The sequence below is a fragment of the Entelurus aequoreus genome, linkage group LG12 (genome assembly GCF_033978785.1).
Source record: "Entelurus aequoreus isolate RoL-2023_Sb linkage group LG12, RoL_Eaeq_v1.1, whole genome shotgun sequence".
NCBI classification, from domain to species: Eukaryota; Metazoa; Chordata; class Actinopteri; order Syngnathiformes; family Syngnathidae; genus Entelurus; species Entelurus aequoreus.
The window spans coordinates 67,049,195-67,074,546 of record NC_084742.1 but is presented as its reverse complement, the minus strand read 5'-3'; the positions used below and the strand labels follow the sequence as shown (position 1 = coordinate 67,074,546).

General features: G+C 33.1%; 2 protein-coding genes across 13 annotated transcripts in view; one reads left to right on the top strand and one right to left on the bottom strand.

Annotated features, from left to right (window-relative positions):
- Nucleotides 1–4,679, top strand: part of lrmp (lymphoid-restricted membrane protein) — a 114,664-nt gene extending 109,985 nt beyond the window's left edge. For all 11 annotated transcript variants that reach the window (XM_062066501.1, XM_062066508.1, XM_062066505.1 and 8 more), the window contains 2 exons: nucleotides 2,042–2,187; nucleotides 4,102–4,679. In XM_062066501.1, the coding sequence (XP_061922485.1) occupies nucleotides 2,042–2,187; nucleotides 4,102–4,244 (289 nt within the window). In that variant the 3' untranslated portion in view covers nucleotides 4,245–4,679. The remainder of the gene's footprint in view (nucleotides 1–2,041; nucleotides 2,188–4,101) is intronic.
- Nucleotide 4,680: 1 nt separating this feature from the next.
- Nucleotides 4,681–25,352, bottom strand: part of LOC133662476 (dynein axonemal intermediate chain 7-like) — a 30,522-nt gene continuing 9,850 nt past the window's right edge. For both annotated transcript variants that reach the window (XM_062066514.1, XM_062066513.1), the window contains 10 exons: nucleotides 23,989–24,092; nucleotides 21,383–21,541; nucleotides 21,145–21,307; nucleotides 20,994–21,081; nucleotides 20,771–20,934; nucleotides 16,906–17,065; nucleotides 10,389–10,603; nucleotides 10,165–10,323; nucleotides 7,296–7,409; nucleotides 4,681–4,976 (listed from right to left, as the gene is read on the bottom strand). In XM_062066514.1, coding sequence (XP_061922498.1) covers nucleotides 4,701–4,976; nucleotides 7,296–7,409; nucleotides 10,165–10,323; nucleotides 10,389–10,603; nucleotides 16,906–17,065; nucleotides 20,771–20,934; nucleotides 20,994–21,081; nucleotides 21,145–21,307; nucleotides 21,383–21,541; nucleotides 23,989–24,092 — 1,602 coding nt within the window. In that variant the 3' untranslated portion in view covers nucleotides 4,681–4,700. The remainder of the gene's footprint in view (nucleotides 4,977–7,295; nucleotides 7,410–10,164; nucleotides 10,324–10,388; nucleotides 10,604–16,905; nucleotides 17,066–20,770; nucleotides 20,935–20,993; nucleotides 21,082–21,144; nucleotides 21,308–21,382; nucleotides 21,542–23,988; nucleotides 24,093–25,352) is intronic.

Genomic DNA, 25,352 nt, shown 5'->3' with positions numbered 1-25,352 from the left:
AATGCTGGACGACAGCAAAGACTTACAGTGTGTGGAGCAGAGATGGCGTCCACAACGTACATCCATACATGACATGACAATCAACAATGTCCCCGCAAAGAAGGATGGCGTCCGCACAACTGAAATAGTCTTGATTGCTAAAAACAAACCTGATCTAACATAATAGTGTGAGAGTCCAGTCCATAGTGGATCTAACATAATAGTGTGAGAGTCCAGTCCATAGTGGATCTAACATTATAGTGTGAGAGTCCAGTCCATAGTGGATTTAACATAATAGTGTGAGAGTCCAGTCCATAGTGGATCTAACATAATAGTGTGAGAGTCCAGTCCATAGTGGATTTAACATAATAGTGTGAGAATCTACTCCATAGTGGATCTAACATAATAGTGTGAGAGTCCAGTCCATAGTGGATCTAACATAATATTGTAAGAGTCCAGTCCATAGTGGTATCTAACATTATAGTGTGAGAGTCCAGGTCCATAGTGGATCTAACATAATAGTGTGAGAATCTAGTCCATAGTGGATCTAACATAATAGTGTGAGAGTCCAGTCCATAGTGGATCTAACATAATAGTGTGAGAGTCCAGTCCATAGTGGATTTAACATAATAGTGTGAAAGTCCAGTCCATAGTGGATCTAGTTAATAGTGTGAAAGTCCAGTCCATAGTGGATCTAGTTAATAGTGTGAGAGTCCAGTCCATAGTGGATCTAGTTAATAGTGTGAGAGTCCAGTCCATAGTGGATCTAACATAATAGTGTGAGAGTCCAGTCCATAGTGGATCTAACATAATAGTGTGAGAGTCCAGTCCATAGTGGATCTAACATATTAGTGTGAGAGTCCAGTCCATAGTGGATCTAACATAATAGTGTGAGAGTCCAGTCCATAGTGGATTTAACATAATAGTGTGAGAATCCAGTCCATAGTGGATCTAACATAATAGTGTAAGAGTCCAGTCCATAGTGGATCTAACATAATATTGTGAGAGTCCAGTCCATAGTGGATCTAACATAATAGTGTGAGAGTCCAGTCCATAGTGGATCTAACATAATAGTGTGAGAGTCCAGTCCATAGGGGATTTAACATAATAGTGTGAGAGTCCAGTCCATAGTGGATCTAACATAATAGTGAGAGAGTCCGGTCCATAGTGGATCTAACATAATAGTGTGAGAGTCCAGTCCATAGTGGATCTAACATAATAGTGAGAGAGTCCGGTCCATAGTGGATCTAACATAATAGTGTGAGAGTCCAGTCCATAGTGGATCTAACATAATAGTGTGAGAGTCCAGTCCATAGTGGATCTAACATAATATTGTGAGAGTCCAGTCCATAGTGGATCTAACATAATAGTGTGAGAGTCCAGTCCATAGTGGATCTAACATAATATTGTGAGAGTCCAGTCCATAATGGATCTAACATAATAGTGTGAGAGTCCAGTCCATAGTGGATCTAGTTAATAGTGTGAGAGTCCAGTCCATAGTGGATCTAACATAATAGTAGTGTGAGAGTCCAGTCCATAGGGGATCTAGTTAATAGTGTGAGAGTCCAGTCCATAGTGGATCTAACATAATAGTAGTGTGAGAGTCCAGTCCATAGTGGATCTAACATAATAGTAGTGTGAGAGTCCAGTCCATAGGGGATCTAGTTAATAGTGTGAGAGTCCAGTCCATAGTGGGACCAGCAGGAGACCATCCTGAGCGGAGACAGGTCAGCAGCACAGAGATGTCACCAACTGATGCACAGATGAGTGGTCCACCCTGGTTACGACTTTGGACAGCTAGCGGTTCATCTGTGGTCACTGAATCTGCCCCCCCTCCACGAAGGAGGGGGGCAGAGCAGAAAAGAAACGGCAGATCAACTGGTCTAAAAGGGGGCTCACTAAACGATGGTTTAGTGTGTCTGACTGTGGGTTTAAGGAGTTATCCGGCTTAATGTAGACAAGTCCTAATGACATCTGCTGCAACCTCTCCTGGCCTGCATTCCATCCTCATGCCAGCCTCCACCATGTTCTCATTTTTTGGATGTCTTTGCTTGACTTGCAGTCCCAGCTCCTCCTCCAGCCCGGCGTCTTCAGACCCAGCCATATGCCCGTCTCTGCCCCAGTCCTTGACTTCCTCCCGGGTGGCGACGGCGGCCCGGGGCAGCCGGGGGCTCTGGCTATGGTTGGCCATGGTTCTGGTTCTCGCAGGTCAGTGATGCTTGCCCATCAGTCACCATCCTTATGTAAGACCACGCCTATGGACCGGAGATTGTTGAAGGAAGTTTACATTTCCCACCAGAAGGGGGCGATGTTGGCGCCACAGCAGTATTGCGGTCTTTCCGACAGATTGGAGTTTTCAATTTTCCGCCCCAAGGTGTTGATAACAAAGTCTAGTCGTGGTCAGACCCCAACCGAAAAGCCTCCTATCAGTTTGGAAGGACATCTGATCAGTTAACCAAAACCAGGCACTGACTGATCCAGCACTTTAGGAGGTCCTCATCTTTTGTACCAATTCTGATCAAGATTTGAGTTTCTGGACCCAAGTCATGTTAAAAGTTTGGTGGCGAGCCATCAGATTGAAGTTGGACGCAATGCCACGCCCACTTCCTATGGCATGGGCAGAATTCCTTTGCAGTTTTTAGTCGCCCATCAGTCTAGTACATACTTGCCAACCCTCCCGTTTTTAGCGGGAGACTCCCGGTATTCAGCGCTTCTCCCGACAAACTCCCGGTATTCAGCCGGAGCTGGAGGCCACGCCCCCTCCAGCTCAATGCGGACCTGAGTGGGGACAGCCGTTCTCACGTCCGCTTTCCCACAATATGAACAGCTTGCCTGCCCAATGACGTCATAACATCTACGGCTTTTAGAGAGTAGAGTGCACAACAAGGAGGGAGAGTTCCTGGTTTCTTATGTGGGTTTATTGTTAGGCAGTTTCATTAACGTCCTCCCAGCGCGGTAACAACACACAACAACAGCAGTCACGTTTAGTCTACCGTAAAGCAGTTTGTCTGCAGTAAACAGCAATGTTGTGACACTCTTAAACAGGACAATACTGCCATCTACTGGATAGCCTGCAGAACACTGAAATTCAAATATTTTATTTATATGTATAATGTAAAAAAAAAAATATATATATATATATATATATATATATATATATATATATATATATATATATATATATATATATATATATATATGAAATACTTGGTGAATTCTAGCTGTAAATATACTCTCCTCTTAACCACGCCCTTAGCCACGCCCCCGCCCCAAACACGCCCCCCCCCCCCCCCCCCCCCCCCACCTCCCGATATCGGAGGTCTGAAGGTTGGCAAGTATGGTCTAGTATCTGTCATTTGGTCCAAATCCCTAGGAGTTCCTTCAAGAACGACACCTGGTTTTGGCCTAAAAATGGCCGTCTTCCTGGTTGTTTTCAAATATGGGCTCTCGAGGCGTTTACATCCTGTCATGACTTCAGTGACGATATGTGTGCTAAACAGATGCAGTTTTAGTCCAACACTAAGCATCAAGTTGCAGTATTGCTAAGTGCTAAACAAGATGTACAATCACTTAGTCTACGATGTCTGCTCTCACTGGGATAAAGACTGATGGGATGTTTATATCTTCCCGTTTACATGAAGTAATCATGATCCTCACAAAGGGTTAAAAAAAAAGCGCCACAAAAAAGTGTCTTTTTGCGTCGTTCTCGCCACCTCCAGGTCTAAGTTGGATGTCAAAGTTGACCAACTTGTGGGTTTATGTCCACAGCCTTCTACTATCCAGGTGAGACACATGATTTATCATAAACAATCAACTTTCACCAACTCCGAGGCCATGCAGCAGCTCAGTATGTCTGCGTTAGCGCTTATAATAACAACAATGCTAACACTTGTTAATATTCAGGTCAGGAGATGTAAATAAAGTGTTGTTCTTGTGTGGCTTTTATGGGCACACTAGTATATTCCTATTAGCCACCTCTTACTTGCCGTATTTTGTGAGTTAGAATGCATAAAAAAAGAAAAGCGTGTTCTTGTCTTACATGAGGATTGTGACTGATTAATAATAATAATAAAATAAAGTGCAGTTGTTGTTGAGTGGCCATGATTGTGTGGTCCTGACTAGGTCTGGTGGCGCTGTTGGCCAGCCTGGTGATGCAGCCCGCGGTGGACGCGGCCCCTGTGGGCACCGGGGACTCCTGGATGACCATCCAGCAGCTTCTGTGGCCTTACGCCGGCCTGCGGCACAACGGCCAGCCCCCAGTCTAGTCCCTCCTGTGGACCGGGTGCTGCGAGCCTGGGGGGGCGTGGCTAACGCAAATGGGAGGTTCTTGTTGTCACGAACTAGTTGCCCAACTAGTTTGTGTGCACGGCAAGCAGCTGAGGACATTTTGTTAGTTGCCCAACATCCTTCACATTATCATGCAGTCGTCAATCAGTATTTCTTGTCCGTCAAACTCCAAATTTAGACTTTTATTTTGGCGCCACACAACGGCTTTTTAAACCCGAGTCCTTTTTATATCACTTTTTAAGCTAATAATAAAATATTTTAAAAGAGTGTTTAATGTATATTTATGACTTTTGGAGTGGGTGACATGTACATTTAGATTTTAACCACCAAAGGTTGTGTTTTGCTGTGATGGTCACACTTTTGTAATATTTCCAAGAAGATGATTTGCATTAATAAACGAGCCAATTCTGCAATTGTTGGTGTTTTGGTTTAATTTAGCAAAACATGAAGGGTCGGGTGGCACAGAGCAGACTCTGCACAGTGTCCACAAAGAGGAAGTGGCACTCCCGGGCGTGACCTATGCCCTCAGGACTCATGTTGTCCTGCAGCATGTGGATGAAGGTGGAGTGGAACTCACTGTCGGGCTGATGGTCGGCGCAGAACGCCTCGCTCGTCTCCGTTATCTCCAGCTTCTGGAATCTGTGAGCCCCCAGCAGGTAGAGACTCCATTGGTCGTCAGGGACCGGGTCTGGACCCTGGTGCTCGCACGCCTGAAAGTGAGGTGTGTGTGTGTGTGTAAATGTCAGCGTCGCTCACTGTGTTCACAGCACAAACATGGCTGATGACATCTCATTAAAAGCCTTATCATGCCATGCTGGACACTGTTTGAAAAAAAAAAAAAGAGGTGTTCCCTATTTTTTTTAATTAAATGTTATGTATCTATATACCTACATATAATGTATATATGTATGTATATATATATATATATATATATATATATATATACACACATATAGTGTGCACACATATAGTGTGTGTGTGTGTGTATGTATATATATATATATATATATATATATATATATATATATATATATTAGGGATGTCCGATAATGGCTTTTTGCCGATATCCGATATGCCGATATTGTCCAACTCTTTAATTACCGATACCGATATCAACCGATATATACAGTCGTGGAATTAACACATTATGCCTAATTTGGACAACCAGGTATGGTGAAGATAAGGTACTGTTTTAAAAAATGAATCAAATAAAATAAGATAAATAAATTAAAAACATTTTCTTGTATAAAAAAGAAAGTAAAACAATATAAAAACAGTTACATAGAAACTAGTAATTAATGAAAATGTGTAAAATTAACTGTTAAAGGTTAGTACTATTAGTGGAGCAGCAGCACGCACAATCATGTGTGCTTACGGACTGTATCCCTTGCAGACTGTATTGATATATATTGATATATAATGTAGGAACCAGAATATTAATAACAGAAAGAAACAACCCTTTTGTGTGAATGGGGAGGGAGGTTTTTTGGGTTGGTGCACTAATTGTAAGTATCTTGTGTTTTTTATGTGGATTTAATTTAAAAAAAAAAAAAACGATACTGCTAATAAAAAAAAACGATACTGATAATTTCCGATATTACATTTTAACGTATTTATCGGCCGACAATATCGGCAGACCGATATTATCGGACATCTCTAATATATATATATAAATATATATATATATATATATATATATATATATATATATATATATATATATATATATATATATAAATATATATATATATATATATACACACACACATAGTGTGTATATATATGTACATATATAGTGTGTGTGTGTGTATATATATATACATACATATATATATATATAGACACACAGTGTGTCTATATATACACACACATATAGTGTGTATATATATATATATACACAGTGTGTGTATATATATACACACATAGTGTGTGTGTGTATATATATATATATATATATATATATATATATATATACACACACACATAGTGTGTGTGCGTGTATATATATATATATATACATACACACACATATAGTGTGTGTATGTATATATATAATCAGGATATCACCACATGGGCTCAGGAACACTTCAGAAACCCAATGTCAGTAACTACAGTTGGTCGCTACATCTGTAAGTGCAAGTTAAAACTCTCCTATGCAAGGCGAAAACCATTTATCAACAACACCCAGAAACGCCGTCGGCTTCGCTGGGCCTGAGCTCATCTAAGATGGACTGATACAAAGTGGAAAAGTGTTCTGTGGTCTGACGAGTCCACATTTCAAATTGTTTTTGGAAACTGTGGATGTCGTGTCCTCCGGACCAAAGAGGAAAACGAACCATCCGGATTGTTCTAGGCGCAAAGTGTAAAAGCCAGCATGTGTGATGGTATGGGGGTGTATTAGTGGCCAAGACATGGGTAACTTGCACATCTGTGAAGGCACCATTAATGCTGAAAGGTACATACAGCTTTTGGAGCAACATATGTTGTTATCATGGACGCCCCTGCTTATTTCAGCAAGACAATGCCAAGCCAGGTGTTACATCAACGTGGCTTCATAGTAAAAGAGTGCGGGTACTAGACTGGCCTGCCTGTAGTCCAGACCTGTCTCCCATTGAAAATATGAAGCCTAAAATAGCACAAGGGAGACCCCCGGACTGTTGAACAACTTAAGCTGTACATCAAGCAAGAATGGGAAAGAATTCCACTTCAAAAATGTGTCTCCTCACTTCCCAAACCTTTACTGAGTGTTGTTAAAAGGAAAGGCCATGTAACACAGTGGTGAACATGCCCTTTCCCAACTACTTTGGCACGTGTTGCAGCCATGAAATTCTAAGTTAATTATTATATATATATATACATATATATACACACACAAATGTGTACATGCATAAATATACATATATTCCAAAATATAAAAATAAAATAAAAAACACGTAAGAAGTGTTACCTTTTTTTTTTGTAATTCAATTTCAATGATTTTTTCCAGTAAAAAGATGTTTAGGAAGACAGGAGAGAAGTGTTGAACGCACCTTCATGATGACGTGCTGGCCGCCACACTGGGAGTTCCACTTGCTCCAGGAGAAGGTGCAGACGGAGGCAAATAGTGACATCTGTTCATAGGCTGTGTTCTCTGCCAGACGCTCCTGAGGCACAAATACAATACGTATATATTTCACCTGCATGGTGAAGTTGCCCCCTTACTGCAAATATTACAACACTGACATTTGACAAGTCTTTTTTATGTTAACGTTTTATTAGTCATAACCAGCCCCATAACAAAAAACTATAACAGACCAAAAATGTTTGTAGTACAAACCAACTGGGACAAGTTTGGGGATATTTTGACAAAGGTGGGAGCTGACGAGAGGGAAGTCTGGGCAAAGATAAGACCTTCTGGAGGAAAGTTCTGTGGTCAGATGAAACAAAAATGGAGCTGTTTGGCCACAATACCCAGCAATATGTTTGGAGGAGAAAAGGGGAGGCCTTTAATCCCAGGAACACCATGCCTACCGTCAAGCATGGTGGTGGTAGTATTATGCTCTGGGCCTGTTTTGCTGCCAATGGAACTGCTGCTTTAAATGGGACAATGAAAAAGGAGGATTAGCTCCAAATTGTTCAGGACAAGCTAAAATCATCAGCCCGGAGGTTGGGTCTTGTTGGGTGTTCCAACAGGACAATGACCCCAAACACACCTCAAAAGTGGTCAAGGAATGGCTAAATCAGGCTAGAATGAAGGTTTTAGAACGGCCTTCCCAAAGTCCTGACTTAAAGGTGTGGACAATGCTGAAGAAACAAGTCCGTGTCGGAAAAGCAACACATTTAGCTGAACTGCAGCAATTTAGTGGTCAAGTGGTCAAGCAGAAGCTTGTGGATGGCTACCAAAAGCGCCTTATTGCAGGTCAACTTGCCAAGGGAGCAAATATTAACATTGCTGTATGTATACTTTTGACCCTCACATTTTCAGTAGAGCCATAATAAATTCATAAAAGAAGCAAACTTCATGAATGTTTTTGGTGAGCAACAAGTATGTGCTTCAATCACTACATCACAAAAATATAAGAAATGATTGTAAAGTCCAGACAGCCATGACATGATGTTCTTTACAAGTGTATGTACACGTTTGACCACCACTGTATATGTATTATTTCATAATTAAATATTATTGTAAGTGTTCTGTGAAATACTAAATATATTTGTGGGACCCTTTAAAGGCCTGTAAATATTATTTTATGTATTAATAATAGTAACAATTTTGACCACCACTGTATATACACACACATACATATATATATACACACACACACACATACATATGCTGTATATACACACACATATACACATTTACATACATATATACACATACATACATACATACACATTATTATACTGTACATATATATATATATTAGGGATGTCCGATAATATCGGCCTGCCGATATTATCGGCCGATAAATGCGTTAAAATGTAATATCGGAAATTATCGGTATCGGTTTTTTTATTGTCTGTATCGTTTTTTTTTGTTTGTTTTTTTTTGTTTTTTTTATTAAATCAACATAAAAAACACAAGATACACTTACAATTAGTGCACCAACCCAAAAAAACTCCCTCTCCCCATTTCTTTCTGTTATCAATATTCTGGTTCCTACATTATATATCAATACATATCAATACAGTCTGCAAGGGATACAGTCCGTAAGCACACATGATTGTGTGTGCTGCTGGTCCACTAATAGTACTAACCTTTAACAGTTAATTTTACTCATTTTCATTCATTACTAGTTTCTATGTAACTGTTTTTATATTGTTTTACTTTCTTTTTTATTCAAGAAAATGTTTTTAATTTAGTTATCTTATTTATTTTTTTTTTTTTAAAGTACCTTATCTTCACCATACATGGTTGTCCAAATTAGGCATAATAATGTGTTAATTCCACGACTGTATATATCGGTTGATATCGGTATCGGTTGATATCGGTATCGGTAATTAAAGAGTTGGACAATATCGGAATATCGGATATCGGCAAAAAGCCATTATCGGACATCCCTAATATATATATACACATATATATATATATATAAATGACTGTTTTTTCAAACAATTTATGACTGGTCACCGAGACCAAACTTAAGGAGAGTCTTAAAGGTAAAACTAATCTATAAATAGTAATGATTTTGTAAGTGAAAAATATGAAAATGACCCCCGCATGTTTTCATTTTTCAGCGTACGGCCCTCAGTGGAAATTTGATTGATTGATTGAGACTTCCATTAGTAGATTGCACAGTACAGTACATATTCCGTACAATTGACCACTAAATGGTAACACCCCAATAAGTTTTTCACACTTGTTTAAGTCGGGGTCCACTTAAATTGATTCATGATACAGATATATACTATCATTATAATACAGTCATAACACAAGATAATCATCATCAGAGTATATACATTGAATTATTTACATTATTTACAAAAAGTTTGGACACCCCTGATATATTGACATACCACCCAAATAATAAAAACCTCAACTGTAAATGTGTTTGTGTGTAGTATTTTTCAAGGCGTGGTGACGTAAATGATGGTATTTTGAGCGGTATTTATTGAAGTGGGACATCGCTGAAGGGCCAAGGTGGGACCGGGGACCATCTCCTCGTATAGAAACACGGCCAGGGCTACAACTACTTCGGCGTTATGGCGAGTAGATTTTTTTGCTGTTTGTATCTGCCACACGTGAGAAATAATGCATACCTTTCCCTGGTGGGAAAAAAGGTTGGAGACCCCTGCTTTGGATTTGGACAGCCTTAGAACTAAAGTTCTAAGTCTTTTTACCACTCTGTCTCCGTGGCAACCAAAGATGGACTCCGCATGAGGGTGCGCACACACTGTGGTGTCGGAGATGCCAACCTTGCAGCAGGAAGGCACAAACTTGTCGGTGTGCTCGTTCACAAAGACGTTGATCCCGGCCTGGACCATGGCCCGCTGCAGCTGGGGCGCACTCATCCAGCGGTCAAAGAGGTCCGCCAGGCCCACGTCTTGCTCCGACTGCAGCATGCACAGGTTCCCCTGGAGAGAACACATACTTATTTACTACGGCCCCCTCCGCCGTGTCTCGCCCACCGCGGTCCCACCTTGACGGTGATGCTGAGGTCCATGAGCGCCCCCTGGATGCTGAAGCGAGCCGAGTCCTGGCCCAGCGGCCGCAGCTCCCAGCTCCGGAAGGGAAAGTTGGCGTAGGTGCGCAGCATGAGCACAAAAGGGTAGAGGGAGTCCATCCTGAAGGAGAGCGTGCCCTCCTCCTGGTTGAGACAGAAGTCGCTGATGCCGTCTGTCCTCCAGTGCTTCTCTGAAGGAAACATGCTCCTCATTATTTGGACATGCTGGAGATTTTGTGCCATTAAAAAAACATATTTGCTCCAAATGACAAAAATGTCCCATAAAATGCCATTTTTGAGCCCTCGTGTATCTTAACATAAGCTCATGCAGTCTTTTATGACTTTATTAACAGGAAAATAATGTTGATGCCATCATTGAACCTTCTTTGGATCTTAAAATGAAAATTTGTTACTATTATTAATACATAAAATAATATATACAGGCCTTTAAAGGGTGCCACAAATATATTTAGTATTTCACAGGGGCGGTATAGCTCGGTTGGTAGAGTGGCCGTGCCATCAACCTGAGGGTTGCAGGTTCGATTCCCGCTTCCGCCATCCTAGTCACTGCCGTTGTGTCCTTGGGCAAGACACTTTACCCACCTGCTCTCAGTGCCACCCACACTGGTTTAAATGTAACTTAGATATTGGGTTTTCACTATGTAAAGCGCTTTGAGTCACTAGAGAAAAGCGCTATATAAATACAATTCACTTCACAGAACACCTACAATAATATTTAATTATGAAATAATACAGTTTTTTTAGGGACCTGACATTTTTCATCATTCTGCCATTTAAAGGGTTAAAATCCTGCAAATATAATTAGTATTTTATAGACATATATATCAAGTTGAAGTAGTTTTAAAATATTGACTCATTTAAAATGTGGAAAAAATAGTAATAATAATAATAATAATATAGAATCATTTTCACTATTTTATGGAATGTTCCATTTTTCATCATACTGGCATTTAAAGGGTTAAAATCCCGCAAACATGATTAGTATTTGATTGACATTTAAAAAATAATAATATTAAATGTATAAAAATATAGAATATTTTACAAAAGTATTTCGTTAAAATCCCACAAATATTAATATTTGATACATATATATATATTACAAAGTAATCTAAAAAAATATATATTAGAAATAAGATTTAAAAAAAGAAATGAATATAAATTACAAAATAAAAAAATACATAAAATATATATTAATATAGAATATTTTACAGTAGTTTTTTAGGGACCTGACATTTTTCATCATTCTGCCATTTAAAGGGTTAAAATCCTGCAAATATAATTAGTATTTTATAGACATATATTTCAAGCTGAAGTAGTTTTAAAATATTGACTCATTTAAAGTGTGGAAAAAATAGTAATAATAATAATAATAATGTAGAATCATTTTCACTATTTTATGGAATGTTCCATTTTTCATCATACTGGCATTTAAAGGGTTAAAATCCCGCAAACATAATTAGTATTTGATTGACATTTAAAAAATAATAATATTAAATGTATAAAAATATAGAATATTTTACAAAAGTATTTTGTTAAAATCCCACAAATATTAATATTTGATACATATAAATATTACAAAGTAATCTAAAAAAATATATATTAGAAATAAGATTTAAAAAAATAAATGAATATAAATTACAAAATAAAAAAATACATAAAATATATATTAATATAGAATATTTTACAGCAGTTGTTAGGAACCTGACATTTTTCATCATTCTGCCATTTAAAGGGTTAAACTCCTGCAAATATAATTAGTATTTTATAGACATATATATCAAGTTGAAGTAGTTTTAAAATATTGACTCATTTAAAGTGTGGAAAAAATAGTAATAATAATGATAATAATATAGAATCATTTTCACTATTTTATGGAATGTTCCATTTTTCATCATACTGGCATTTAAAGGGTTAAAATCCCGCAAACATAATTAGTATTTGATTGACATTTAAAAAATAATAATATTAAATGTATAAAAATATAGAATATTTTACAAAAGTATTTTGTTAAAATCCCACAAATATTAATATTTGATACATATATATATTACAAAGTAATCTAAAAAAATATATATTAGAAATAAGATTTAAAAAAATAAATGAATATAAATTACAAAATAAAAAAATACATAAAAGATATATTAATATAGAATATTTTACAGTAGTTTTTTAGGGACCTGACATTTTTCATCATTCTGCCATTTAAAGGGTTAAAATCCTGCAAATATAATTAGTATTTTATAGACATATATATCAAGTTGAAGTAGTTTTAAAATATTGACTCATTTAAAGTGTGGAAAAAATAGTAATAATAATAATAATAATATAGAATCATTTTCACTATTTTATGGAATGTTCCATTTTTCATCATACTGGCATTTAAAGGGTTAAAATCCCGCAAACATAATTAGTATTTGATTGACATTTAAAAAGTAATAATATTAAATGTATGAAAATATAGAATATTTTACAAAAGTATTTTGTTAAAATCCCACAAATATTAATATTTGATACATATATATATTACAAAATAATCTAAAAAAAAATATATTAGAAATAAGATTTTTAAAAATAAATGAATATAAATTACGAAATAAAAAAATACATAAAAGATATATTAATATAGAATATTTTACAGTAGTTTTTTAGGGACCTGACATTTTTCATCATTCTGCCATTTAAAGGGTTAAAATCCTGCAAATATAATTAGTATTTTATAGACATATATATCAAGCTGAAGTAGTTTTAAAATATTGACTCATTTAAAGTGTGGAAAAAATAGTAATAATAATAATAATAATATAGAATCATTTTCACTATTTTATGGAATGTTCCATTTTTCATCATACTGGCATTTAAAGGGTTAAAATCCCACAAACATAATTAGTATTTGATTGACATTTAAAAAATAATAATATTAAATGTATAAAAATATAGAATATTTTACAAAAGTATTTTGTTAAAATCCCACAAATATTCATATTTGATACATATATATATTACAAAGTAATCTAAAAAAATATATATTAGAAATAAGATTTTAAAAAATAAATGAATATAAATTACAAAATTAAAAAATACATAAAAGATATATTAATATAGAATATTTTACAGTAGTTTTTTAGGGACCTGACATTTTTCATCATTCTGCCATTTAAAGGGTTAAAATCCTGCAAATATAATTAGTATTTTATAGACATATATATCAAGCTGAAGTAGTTTTAAAATATTGACTCATTTAAAGTGTGGAAAAAATAGTAACAATAATAATAATAATATAGAATCATTTTCACTATTTTATGGAATGTTCCATTTTTCATCATACTGGCATTTAAAGGGTTAAAATCCCGCAAACATAATTAGTATTTGATTGACATTTAAAAAATAATAATATTAAATGTATAAAAATATAGAATATTTTACAAAAGTATTTTGTTAAAATCCCACAAATATTAATATTTGATACATATACATATATACCGTAATTTCCGGACTATAAGCCGCTACTTTTTCCCCTCGTTCTGGTCCCTGCGGCTTATACAACGGTGCGGCTTATTTACGGCCTGTTCTTCTCCGACATCGACGAAGAGTATTTCGGTGGTTTTAGTACGCAGGAGGAAGACGATGACACAATGATTAAAGACTGACTTTTCATATACCAGTAGGCTGGTTATTTTGATAACGTACAGGCGAGCACTTTGTATTACTTTGCACCGTTGTATTATTTGTACTCTGCACGAATGCTGTTCGCCATGTCAAAGATGTGAAAGTTTGATTGAATGATTGAAAGATTTATTGTTAATAAATGGGACGCTTTGCGTTCCCAAACAGTCATCTCTGTCCCGACAATCCCCTCCGTGGTAGCAGGAACCCCTATATACTACGGTAATTACACATCAAAACCCTGCGGCTTATAGTCGGGTGCGGCTTATATATGGAGCAATCTGTATTTTCCCCTAAATTTAGCTGGTGCGGCTTATAGTCAGGTGCGGCTTATACTCCTGAAATTACGGTATATATTACAAAGTAATCTAAAAATATATATATTAGAAATAAGATTTTAAAAAATAAATGAATATAAATTACAAAATAAAAAAATACATAAAAGATATATTAATATAGAATATTTTACAGTAGTTTTTTAGGGACCTGACATTTTTCATCATTCTGCCATTTAAAGGGTTAAACTCCTGCAAATATAATTAGTATTTTATAGACATATATATCAAGTTGAAGTAGTTTTAAAATATTGACTAATTTAAAGTGTGGAAAAAATAGTAATAATAATAATACAGAATCATTTTCAGTATTTTATGCAATGTTCCATTTTTCATCATACTGGCATTTAAAGTCCCGCAAACATAATTAGTAATTGATTGACATTTAAAAAAGAAATATTGAATAATAATAATAAATGTATAAAAATATTGAATATTTTACAAAAGTATTTTGTTAAAATCCCACAAATATAAATATTTGATACATATATATATATATATATATATATATATATATATATATATATATATATATATATATATATATATATATATATATATATATATATATATATATATATATATATATATATATATATATATATATATATATATATATATATATATATATATTACAAAGTAATCTAAAAAAATATATATTAGAAATAAGATTTAAAAAAATAAATGAATATAAATTACAAAATAAAAAAATACATAAAATATATATTAATATAGAATATTTTACAGTAGTTGTTAGGAACCTGGCATTTTTCATCATTCTGCCATTCAAAGGGTTAAACTCCTGCAAATATAATTAGTATCTTATAGACATATATATCAAGCTGGAGTAGTTTTAAATTTTGACTCATTTAAAGTGTGGAAAAAATAGTAATAATAATAATACAGAATCATTTTCAGTATTTTATGCAATGTTCCATTTTTCATCATACTGGCATTTAAAGTCCCGCAAACATAATTAGTAATTGATTGACATTTAAAAAAAAATAAAATTGAATAATAATAATAAATGTATAAAAATATTGAATATTTTACAAAAGTATTTTGTTAAAATCCCACAAATATGAATATTTGATAGATAGATAGATATAAATTACAAAGTAATTAAAAAATACATATATATTAGAATTAAGATTTAAAAAATTATGAATATAAATTAGAAAAAAAAAATTACATAAAAGATATATTAATATAGAATATTTTACCGTAGTTTTTTAGGAACCTGACATTTTTCATCATTCTGCCACTTAAAGGGTTAAAATCCTGCAAATATAATTAGTATTTGATTGACATAAAAAAAAAATATTAATAATAATAAATGTATAAAAATATAGATTATTTTACAAAAGTATTTTGTTAAAATCCCACAAATATTAATATATATATATATATATATATATATATAGATATATATATATATATATATATATATATATATATATATATACATATATATATCTATATATATATATATATATATATATATATATATATATATATATATATATATATATATATATATATATACATATATATATGTATGTTTATATATATATATATATATATATATATATATCTATATATCTATATATATATCTATATATATATATATATATATATATATCTATATATATATATATATATAGATATATATATATATATATATATATATATATATATATATAGATAGATATATATATATATATATTAGGGCTGCAACAACTAATCGATTAAATCGATTAAAATCGATTATAAAAATAGTTGGCAATTAATTTAGTCATCGATTCGTTGGATCTATGCTATGCGCATGCGCAGAGGCAATTTTTTTTTTTTTTTAATTTTTTTTAATAAACCTTTATTTATAAACTGCAACATGTACAAAAAGCTGAGAAACAATAATCAAAATAAGTATGGTGCCAGTATACTGGGTTTTTTTTCAATAAAATACTGTAAAGGATAGAAATGTAATTTGTCTCTTTTATCCGATTATTAATCGATTAATTGAAGTAATAATTGACAGATTAATCGATTATCAAATTAATCGTTAGTTGCAGCCCTAATATATATATATATTACAAAGTAATTAAAAAATGTATATATTAGAAATAAGATATACAAAATTAATGAATATAAATTTTAAAATAAAAAATTACATAAAAGATATATTAATATAGAATATTTTAAAGTAGTTTTTTTGGAACCTGACATTTTTCATCATTCTGCCACTTAAAGGGTTAAAATCATGCAAATATAATTAGTATTTTATAGACATATATATCAAGCTGAAGTAGTTTTAAAATATTGACTCATTTTAAGTGTGGAAAAAATAGTAATAATAATAACATAGAAAAAAAATTCAGTATTTAATGGCATTCAAAGGGTTAAACTCCTGCAAATAAAATTAATATTTTAAAAGGTTTCATTGGTGGGGAATATATTAGTTGTGTCTGTGCTACCTGCTGCAAGCCAGCGCCCCACTTGAGGGGGTTCCAGGAAGAAAAGATTGTCCGGGAGGGGGACGGACACTGAGACCAGGAAGGAGTTAGCGTCTTCTTCCTCCGTTGGATCGCACGTTTCAATGGTGTATTGGAACGCTTGCAGGCCCGCCTCTAAAAGCTGGTCACAAACATGTCAAGTTGCAGGAAAATAGGGAAAATCGCTTGGCAAAATGATACAAATATGGCTTTTCCATATCATAATAACTCGTCTACTCCATTTGATACAGTTTTATATATTTTATAGATGTTATACATAGTCAGGTTTCTTCTCGAGGAACCCTGAAACATTGTCAACATCACGTAGATAATCGATGAGTCATTTTTCATGATGGCTAACCTCATTTCTTCCTGGATGTTACAGAAAGTATGAGAATGTGTGAGCTGCTGCCTGCTCTTCTTTACTTACGTGTAAGTAAAGAATCACACAAATACAACTAGCATTTATTTGATGGATATACTGTATATAAAAATTTAATTATTTGAGAAAAAAGTTAAAATATATATTTTTTTATTTTTTTTAATATACAAAATTTTAAAATATACATAAGAAAATTTTAAATAAAAATTAATATAGAAAATATGAGAACAGTTTTAGTAAGCCGACATTTCCTTTAGATTTAAAGGGTTAAATCACACAAATATAATTACTATTTGATAGACATACATTAAAACATTTAATTATTTAAAAAATATATATGTTAAATAATAAAATATATAAAACTACGTGAATAAAAAAATATATTTTAGAGCGTTTTTTTTGTCATGCTGGCATTTAAAGGGTTAAAATCCCACAAATATAGTTAGTATTTGACAGTTCTACTGTATGTAAAACAAATTATTTAAAAAAATATGTTTAATAATAAAATATATAAAAATACATAAATATACAAAATATTTTAGAGCATTTTTTTTGTCATGCTGGCATTTAAAGGGTTAAAATCCCACAAGTATAGTTAGTATTTGATAGATATACTGTATGTAAAAAAATATATAATAAAAAAAAAAATAAGTTTAATAGTAAAATATATAAAAATACATGAATATACAAAATATTTTAGAGCATTTTTTTTGTCATGCTGGCATTTAAAGGGTTAAAATCCCACAAATATAGATAGTATTTGATAGATATACTGTATGTAAAAAAATATGTAATAATTAAAAAAAAGTTTAATAATAACATATATATATAAAAATGCATGAATATACAAAATATTTTAGAGCATTTTTTTTGTCATGCTGGCATTTAAAGGGTTAAAATCCCACAAGTATAGTTAGTATTTGATAGATATACTGTATGTAAAAAAATATATAATAAAAAATAATAAGTTTAATAGTAAAATATATAAAAATACATGAATATACAAAATATTTTAGAGCATTTTTTTTTTGTCATGCTGGCATTTAAAGGGTTAAAATCCCACAAATATAGATAGTATTTGATAGATATACTGTATGTAAAAAAATATGTAATAATTAAAAAAAAGTTTAATAATAACATATATATAAAAATGCATGAATATACAAAATATTTTAGAGCATTTTTTTTGTCGTGCTGGCATTTAAAGGGTTAAAATCCCACAAGTATAGTTAGTATTTGATAGATATACTGTATGTAAAAAAATATATAATAAAAAAATAATAAGTTTAATAGTAAAATATATAAAAATACATGAATATACAAAATATTTTAGAGCATTTTTTTTTGTCATGCTGGCATTTAAAGGGTTAAAATCCCACAAATATAGATAGTATTTGATAGATATACTGTATGTAAAAAAATATGTAATAATTTAAAAAAAGTTTAATAATAACATATATATAAAAATGCATGAAAATACAAAATATTTTAGAGCATTTTTTTTGTCATGCTGGCATTTAAAGGGTTAAAATCCCACAAATATAGTTAGTATTTGATAGATATACTGTATGTAAAAACAAATATTATTTAAAAAAAACATTTTTAATAATAAAATATATAAAAAAATACATGAATATACAAAATATTTTAGAGCATTTTTTTGTCATGCTGGCATTTAAAGGGTTAAAATCCCACAAATATAGTTAGTATTTGACAGTTATACGCTATATTAAAAAAACTAACTATTAAAAAAAAAGTATGTTAAATATTTACACAAAGTTTGGATTTTTGGCAGAGAAAAAAAACAAAGGAAGGGGCTGGGAAGACGCCAGGAAAGAAGGACAAAAACGGGATTTCCCAGCCAAAAAAGTCAAGTTTTGACAGGTAAGCAGAGAAAGGGGGCGTGGCCTGTGTGATTCTCACAAGAAGTCAAATAAATGTCTTGACAGATATCAAAACATTTTTGGGGAGAAATGACCGCGAAAAATCTACACTTCTGTTAAAATGTAATAATCACTTATTCTTCTCTTCTTTGATACTTCACATTAGTTTTGGATCATACCACACATTTAGGTATCAATCCGATACCAAGTAGTTACAGGATCATACATTGGTCATATTCAAAGTCCTCATGTGTCCAGGGACGTATTTACTGACTTTATAAACATAATATACATTTTAAAAAAACAAAAGAGGATGTTGTCATGCCAAAAAAAATCGACGTAATCATAGTAGGATCGACTAGATACTTGGTATCATTACAGGTGTAGATCCACCCATGGTGTTTGTTTACATTTTGACGCCGGTGAGCTAGGGTGTGTAGTGAAACATGTATAGATATTCCTCGTCCTGCAGTGATAATGATACATGTAAGAAACTTACTTTATTTTCCGCCATGGAGGCCAGGATTAGTGATTTAGAAGTAGCTAAAACACTGCGGATGGACGTTAGCCGCTAGCTAGCTAGCCATGTCTTAAAGCAGCTCTTCCTGAGGGTGTTTCAGTGTTATAACTTCACCTTTATCTTTACTTTTTACACCAAAATGCGTCCGTTCTCCCTTTTCTGTCTACACACTGTGTCTGCTTGTAAGTACTCTGTGTGTGCGCGCTGCCCAACATGCTCCTCTGCTCGTTAAAACCAGCAATGTCACCACGTGACGACGACGGGGGCGCGGTACAAGCGTACAACCCTAGTAGACACTGCTATCGTGTGTAAAGGTAGTTTTGGTCTAGTTGTAACTAGGGATGTCCGATAATGGCTTTTTGCCGATATCCGATATTCCGATATTGTCCAACTCTTCAATTACCGATACCGATATCAACCGATATATGCAGTCGTGGAATTAACACATTATTATGCCTAATTTGGAAAACCAGGTATGGTGAAGATAAGGTACTTTTTAAAAAAATTTGTAAAATAAGATAAATTAATTAAAAACATTTTCTTGAATAAAAAAGAAAGTAAAACAATATAAAAACAGTTACATAGAAACTAGTAATGAATGAAAATGAGTAAAATTAACTGTTAAAGGTTAGTACTATTAGTGGAGCAGCAGCACGCACAATCATGTGTGCTTACGGACTGTATCCCTTGCAGACTGTATTGATATATATTGATATATAATGTAGGAACCAGAATATTAATAACAGAAAGAAATAACCCTTTTGTGTGAATGAGTGTAAATGGGGGAGGGAGGTTTTTTGGGTTGGTGCACTAATTGTAAGTGTATCTTGTGTTTTTTATGTTGATTTAATTTAAAAAAAATAAAACAAAAACGATACCGATAATAAAAAAAACGCTACCGATAATTTCCGATATTACATTTTAACGCATATATCGGCCGATATTATCGGACATCTCTAGTTGTAAACAAAATGTTTTTAAATCGATAAAAAAAGGCCGATACAGATACGAGTCCAAAAGCCAAATATCGGCGTAGAAGAGAGCAACCTTCCCGATGTTTACCTTTCGGATCTCCCAGCCCTTGACTTGATGCGCTTGCGGCGGCAGGTGGAAGACTTCGCAGTAGAAGACCCCGCCCAGGGTGGTGTACTGCATCAGGTCCACCACGTGGGGGTCCGGGCCGGCGTCTTCCGCGGCCTCCTGCGGGGGAGGGGGAGTGGAGGCGGCTGGAAAGTGGAACCCACCTGTGAGAAGGTGTTTGGACGCAAACAGGCGTCCGGCTTACCTGTAATGGTCTCTATTTGGGTCTGGATCTGGCTGTCTCCATCCTCGGGGTGTGGGGCGCTGCTTTTTGACAGGTGGCTTTCCGAGTCCTGCAATGGAGGCACATACTGTACATACTGTACGTACTGTACGTACACAGCATGCAAGGATACCTGTGCCTTCATCCCCTCAGACTCATTGGCGGGGGTCTTCTCATCCTCCACGGTCTCATGCTGCTGCTCAGCCCCCGCCTCCTCCTGGTTCTCCTTGGACTCCTCCTGGTTCTCCTTGGCCTCCCCCTGCTCGGGTGGAACCTCCTCCGCCTTGCTGAGAGAGCTGGGGGCCCCCGAGACCAAGGCTGCGTGAAGCCTTCTCCACAGGTGTGTGTGCTAAAAGGGAGATGGGACCCACCTGACGGGGGGCAGCGGCATGGTCATGTGGGTCATCTTGGACAGGATGGACAAATGGTCGTAGCGGGTGTAGAGGATCCGCACGGCGATGTCGCTCCCTGCCAGCTGCTTGGTCAGCTCAATGCCCATGCCCACCTCCCCGAAGTTCAAGTATTTGAACCTGAAAGACCACAGCACAACCCGACAAGTCCTTTGCACCCACGGATGACCATTCAAATCACACAAATATAATTAGTAGTAAATTTTTAAAAAGTATATTAAATAATAAAGATATAAAAAAAATATGTATAAAATATATTGAAAAAAAAAGTTAAAATATAATATACCATTTTTTTAAAATATGTATAAGAACATTTTAAATAATAAATTAATATAGAAAACGTTATAAGAGCAGTTTTTAGTAACCTGACATGGTTTTTTAGATTTAAAGGGTTAAATCACACAAAAATAATTAGTATTTGATAGACATACGGTATACAAAACGTGTAATTATTTTTTAAAATATGTTAAATAATAAAATATATCAAACTATGTAAATAAGAAAATATTTTAGAGCAGTTTTTTGTCACGCTGGCATTTAAAGGGTTAAAACCCCACAAATATAGTTAGTATTTGACAGTTATACTCTATAAAAAAAAATTACTATTTAAAAAAAAAGTATGTTAAATAATAAAGATATTAAAAATATATGAATATAGAAGAAAATATGAGAGCAGTTTTTAGTAACCTAACATTTTTTTGGGTCATGCTGGCATTTAAAGGGTTAAGAATCACACAAATATAATTAGTATTTATTTGATACATATGCTGTATATAAAAATGTAATTCTTTGAAAAAAATAAATAAAAAGTTAAAATATATAGAATTTAAAAATATATAAAATATATATATTTTTTAAATATTTATAAAATATTTTAAATAATAAATTAATGTAGAAAATATTATAAGAACAGTTTTTAGTAAGCTGACATGTTTTTTAGTTTTGAATGGTTAACTCCCACAAATATAATTAGTATTAATTTGATAGATATACTGTATATAAAAATGTATTGTATTGTTTTAAAAAATATGTTTAATGAAAAAATATATAAAAATACATGAATATACAAAATATTTTAGAGCGTTTTTTTGTCATGCTGGCATTTAAAGGGTTAAGATCCCACAAATATAGTTAGTATATGATAGATATACTGTATGTAAAAAAATATATATATATATTTTTAAATATGTTTAATAATAAAATATATACAAATACATGAATATACAAAATATTTTTGAGCAGTTTTTGTCATGCTGACATTTAAAGGGTTAAAATCACACAAAAGTAATTTGTATTTGATAGCTATACGATATAGAAAATATGTAATATAATGAAATATATAAAAATACATGAATATAGAAAATAATCTTAGAGCAATTTTTAGGAACCTGACATGTTTTTGTCACAATGGCATTTAAAGAGTTAAAATCACACAACTATAATTAGTATTTGATGGACATACTGTACATACAAAATAAAATACAAAAATATGATAATAATAAAATATCTAAAATTACAGTAATATACAAAATATTAGCGGCATTTAAAGGGTTAAAAGCAAACAAATGCAATTAGTATTTGATAGTCAAGTCAAGTCAAGTCAACTTTATTTATATAGCACATTTTCAACAACTTTTTAGATTGCACCAAAGTGCTTTACAGGTTAAAAAAGCATGGCGCAAACAAAAAACAAACAAAAAAAAACAAAAAAAAAAAAAAAAAAAAAAAAATAGATAGACATACTCTAAATGAAAAAAGTAGCAGTTGTAGGAACCTGGTATTTAAAATAAGGGGTTTTAATCACAGAAATATATTTAGTATTGGATATACATATCCAAAAAATATTGAATAAAATATTAAATGATAAAGATAAAGATAAATAAAGATAAAGATAAATAAATATGGAATACATATAGACTATGTTTTAGTTAAAATCCCACAAATATCGTTAGTATTTGATGTATGTATGTATGTGTGTATGTATATATATATATATATATATATATATATATATATATATATATATATATATATATATATATATATATATATATATATATATATATATATTTTTTTTTTTTTTTTTTTTTTTTTATTGTATTGTTTTTTTTGTTTGTTTGTTTTTATATTTAAGATTTAAATTACTAAATTAAATTAGTAAAATAATCCAAAAAATATATGTAAAACTATATTGATATAGAATATTTTACAGTAAATAATAATAAATGGGTTATACTTGTATAGCGCTTTTCCACCTTCAAGGTACTCAAAGCGCTTTGACACTATTTCCACATTCACCCATTCACACACTGATGGCGGGAGCTGCCATGCAAGGCGCTAACCAGCAGCCATCAGGAGCAAGGGTGAAGTGTCTTCCCCAAGGACACAACGGACGTGACTAGGATGGTAGAAGGTGGGGATTGAACCCCAGTAACCAGCAACCCTCCGATTGCTGGCACAGCCACTCTACCAACTTCGCCACGCCGGCCCTGGTAGTTTTTAGGAATGTGCCATTTTTCGTCATGCTGCCATTTAAAGGCTTCAACTCCAAAAAGCGGTCTGATTACCTGTGATTCCTCATGAGGTTTGCCCAGAGGCACAATGTCATGTTGTCGTCTTTTATCACAGCCTGCATGTTGCCCGTCTCCGTGTCAATATTGGAACTGGCCCCCTTCAACCAGCCAGGGGACACAAACATCAACGTCAGCAAGCCATCATTTCAAACTAGCAACATCCCAAACATTGTACACAATTTTGAGGCTGCAGACACAGCACAACTGTTTCCTTACTTCCACCATGTGTGGAAATACTTCATCTCATTATTATTATAAGTCAAAGTGGAAGTCAACAAATGTGTTGAATTGGAGAAGGGGTGGGATTAAATAAGCGTTGCTTCTTCCTACTCCTTTTCGAACATGTTGGAATGTCAAACTGTAAATAGACAATGTACCATATTGTTAGACTTAGACTTAGACAAACTTTATTGATCCACAAGGGAAATTGTTCCACACAGTAGCTCAGTTACAAAGGATGGAAAGGGTAAGGATGGAAAAGGATAATGCAGGTATTAAGTAGACTAAAAATGCACCATCGTAGCAATATAAAATATAACATGTATGTAATATTTACATATAATATATACTGATGTATTATATTATATTTTATTATACGATATGCGGTAGAAAATGGAAAATGGAAAATGGATGGATGGATTTTATATTATATTATTCTAATTATATTATAAGCATGTTCGAAATAAATTTATACCAACTTTTTAGGATCTACTTCTCATTTATGATGTATATAATATATGTAAATAAATAAATACATAAACGTATATATACTGTAAGTTCTGGGCAGATTTATTAGAGCACCTTCTCTGAGGAGTCAGAAATGATCGAAACAAGACATAACATAATTTAGAATAAAAAGCCAGTGTATAAAATACTATATAACTGCTTACACCCTTTTGTTGGTGTTCTCCTATGTTTGGTGTTGGTTCCTGTCCTGCGCTCTTCTTTTGGTGACACTTCCTGTTGCGTTGGTGTTGTTTCATGATCGCTTCACAAATCTTTCCCACAGCATTTCCCCTCACCTGTTTTCTGTTAGCAATCTTTGTCTGTGTTATTGTTATTATTATTATTATTGGCTTTTATCTAGTTTTCACTTTGTCTGTATTACTATTATCATTATTATCGACTCCTCTTTGCCTCATTCTTTTTATTTTCCTATTTTAATGATGTTAGAGCTGTGTTGTTGTTGTTGTTGTTGTTGTTGGGGACAAGTGTTGTAAATGACCTTAGGCTACAAACACTATGATGCATACATTGGATGACTGTTTCAGATATCTGTGTTTCTGTATCTGTCCCTTTTCCAAATAAACCTTCATATATATATATATATATATATATATATATATATATATATATAT